The 3,173-nt window shown below is 49.6% G+C and overlaps 1 protein-coding gene across 1 annotated transcript; it reads left to right on the top strand.

The window, feature by feature from the left end:
- The first annotated feature begins 393 nt into the window (after positions 1 to 393).
- LOC100191529 (14-dihydroxy-2-naphthoyl-CoA thioesterase 1) lies at positions 394 to 2,704 on the top strand. Its single transcript, NM_001136960.1, has 4 exons — positions 394 to 564; positions 705 to 896; positions 1,940 to 2,144; positions 2,266 to 2,704. Exons 1-3 carry the CDS (start codon positions 409 to 411, stop codon positions 2,093 to 2,095), a joined length of 504 nt encoding a protein of 167 aa, NP_001130432.1. The 5' UTR covers positions 394 to 408; the 3' UTR covers positions 2,096 to 2,144; positions 2,266 to 2,704.
- The last annotated feature ends 469 nt before the right edge of the window (positions 2,705 to 3,173 follow it).

Genomic DNA, 3,173 nt, shown 5'->3' with positions numbered 1-3,173 from the left:
TCCCGCTCCCACAGCTCACCCTCCCATCCGTGCGCAGTAGCTCACGCGCCTCCCTCTGCAACCAAACAAAAAACAGAGCCGCTCCGTTCCAGTTCACTCTGCAACCAAACAAAAAACAGAGCCGCTCCGATCCAGCTTACCAAACACAGAACAGAGCGGCTCCGTTCTTAGAATCAGGAATGAAACGGCTCCGCTCTACTTAGCTCCTCAATCAAACACTAATTTAGTGCACTCAAACTCCTCTAGTAATACTACTAATAGAATTAATATAATATTGTATCCAGTAGTAGTATTGGAAACGGTTTAAACATAAAAAATTCATTTTTAATTACTACTACGTCTGTGGATGTGTGCCACGCCAGCCTTTTCATTCCTCTTCCTCTCCCACCGGCAGGGCAATAGTCAGCGATGGGCGGCGGCTCGGGCAATCCTCTTCCTCCCCCACAGGCGGCGGCGGCGGCCTTCCGCGTGGACCGGCCGCTGCAGGCGCTGGGCTTCGAGTTCACCCGTGTCACCGCCGAAGAGGTGGTCGGCCGCCTCCCCGTCACCGAGACCTGCTGCCAGGTAGGTAGGATTAGAATAGGATACGCAGGCCCCGCGCCCCGCCGCCGCCTCGAGTAGTATTTTATTTGTTTTTGTTTTCATCTCATTATCGTCCCTATCGCGCCGCGCGTGATGACGGAGACGGGATGCGGTCGATGCAGCCCTTCGACTGGCTCAACGGCGGCGTGTCGGCGCTGATGGCGGAGACGACGGCCAGCATCGGGGGCTACGTCGCGTCGGGGTACCGGAGGCTGGCCGGGGTGCAGCTCTCCATCAACCACGTCGGCCCCGCGCGCCTCGGCGACCTCGTCCAGGCGCGGGCCACGCCCGTCCAACTCGGCCGCAAAATCCAGGTACTCGCTCCGCTCCACACTGCACCCCTTCTGTAAAGACAAGCCTGCAAACCTTGCAGGGGAAGAGATTTGCCCAATCTGAAACGCAAGCCCTGCAAGCAACACCTTGCAGATGGGGCCAAGGTTCAGTTGCTCCTATTTTTTTAGACTATCTCTACTATTTTATTTATATGCATCTATCAGATAGCGTTTGGTTTCAGAGCTAGTTAGGATACAACGGGTCTGTCCGAAATTTTTTGGGAGCCAGATAATTCTGTATTAGACATATTTTTTCCTTTTTTAAGAGCCATCCTATTCTACGTGAAACCAATCTAAACAACAATAAATTATATGAAACCAATCTAAACAACAATAAATTATAAGCGACTCTGTCCTACTATATTCCGAAACCAAACACTACTTAGGCTTTGTTCGTTTGTGTCGGATTGCACCCGGAATTATTCCAGCTAATTAAAGTTTATATAAATTAGAGAAGCAATCCGGTTAGTAATCGTTCCGATCCGTAAATCCAGCACAAACGAACAAGGCCTTAAGCCATCTTCAGCCAATTACCCACAATATCTCGCATTTTGAACTTTACTCTGTAAACAATACTAAAACAATGTTTTTACAAGATCATATACACGAGATAATATTATCTTAAACTCTACTTTATAAACAATAGAGTCTATAGAGTCTTTTGCACCGCTACATCTGGCCATATCCCTAGTGAGATCAAAAGCAACAGTCCAAACAGTCCAGTGTTCATGATTGTTTGCTTTCTAACACCAGCGGTAGGTAGCAAAGGTCCAGACGACTCCTGAACAGAACAGACGCTTTGCACACCACGAAGGCACCGCGCTTGCTTTGGTCCCGACTCCCGAGTGGTGGAAAGAAAGAAATGCTCGGTCAGAACTCAGAACTGCCGCCACCATCTCTGACTAGCAAACGCGAAAGGGAGAGAGAGCAATGCAAACGGCGTTCTGCTTGCGAGAGCGAAACTGAACTTGTTCACACAAATCCTCTACATTTTAATGAACTTCATTCTGGATTAAAAAAAACAGGTTTGGGAGGTCCAGATATGGCGGATCGATCCTTCCACCTCGGAGAGCAAAGATCTGGTGTCAACAGCGAGGGTCACCCTATTGACCAATCTACCAACACCAGAAAAGATGAAGAGCTTCGAACAAGGCCTGAAGAAATTTTCATCCAAGTTGTAGAGCTACTGACGAAGGCATGCCTGCCGCCTACATTATCACATACGTACAGGTATGGGCTAACTAAACGACTCCTCTGCTCAACAAATTTCAGTCCTTTGTCCCGAGCTCGGGTTCGCACGAGCTCCAGCACTTCGTTACTGACATCACAGCGACACGCTCGTGTGCTGCAGCGGGGGAGCGCCGTCTATGAGTTTACTCCATCATCAGCTCTAGGAGGAAGGAGAGCTGCTCAGTGGCTGCTGTCTGCTGACCTGTCTGTCATTGGCATGGCACATCGTCAAGAACTCGCCGCAAGCCCGCCTCTTCCTGCGTTGGAGCAGAACGCGAGACATTTCAAACACCAATTTTTTTCCCCTTTCGTAGTCTCGGTAAAACTCTGGATCCAGCTCTCGCGATGCAGTGTTACCTGAGCTTGTTTAACTGGGTAGTTAGATCACTGATCTCCAGGAGGAGAGCTTGCTTGAGTGAAGAGAGTGTTCCTGCTAGGCACCTCTTCTGCGAATGATGTAGACAGTTTTTCTCGCTGCGGCTTCCATCTTCCGCAGAGCCTGTTGAGAAATAACAACAAGTGAAAATTGCTTCGCAGAATGTATACTGTCTTGTTCGTGGAACCGTCATCGTTTGGTCAGGTGGTGATCGTCTACTCACTCGGCTTGATGAGAAACTCATCGGTTCCGTTGGGATGGGATGAACAAGAGTTGGATGGATGGGCCTTGCCTCGCGGCGTCGTGGGCTGGGCCGTTGCGACTGGCGATGGCACTGGCGCCATGGGTCTCCTTCGATACGCGTCGCCTTCTCCGGCTAGAAGACAACGACGACGACGACTGCACCAGAAATATCCAGTCGCCCTCGTCAAGCATGACTCCGTATGCACGACCTACCCTACCATACGTGTCAGCAACGCCGGTCAGTGAGGTTTCTTTTTTGTCAATCTTGGTTGCTTGGCAGCGTGCCAGGTAACATGTATACGACAAAATTAGTGAAGATTATATATATATACTCTTCTATCACGAAGACAACGATGATGTTCCCCTCCCAGTGGAGAAAATTAGGGAACCACGTATGGATATCTCTAGTA

Source organism: Zea mays, chromosome 10 (genome assembly GCF_902167145.1).
Source record: "Zea mays cultivar B73 chromosome 10, Zm-B73-REFERENCE-NAM-5.0, whole genome shotgun sequence".
Classification (NCBI taxonomy): domain Eukaryota; kingdom Viridiplantae; phylum Streptophyta; class Magnoliopsida; order Poales; family Poaceae; genus Zea; species Zea mays.
Note: the sequence above shows the minus strand (reverse complement) of the source record. Positions and strands in the feature narration are given on the sequence as shown.

Excerpts from the sequence above, each read along its gene's own strand:
- LOC100191529 (NM_001136960.1), top strand. The coding sequence starts at position 409 with ATGGGCGGCGGCTCGGGCAATCCTCTTCCTCCCCCACAGGCGGCGGCG. Across the intron at positions 565-704 it reads TCACCGAGACCTGCTGCCAG|CCCTTCGACTGGCTCAACGG; the intron begins GTAGGTAGGATT and ends CGGTCGATGCAG. Across the intron at positions 897-1,939 it reads AACTCGGCCGCAAAATCCAG|GTTTGGGAGGTCCAGATATG; the intron begins GTACTCGCTCCG and ends TAAAAAAAACAG.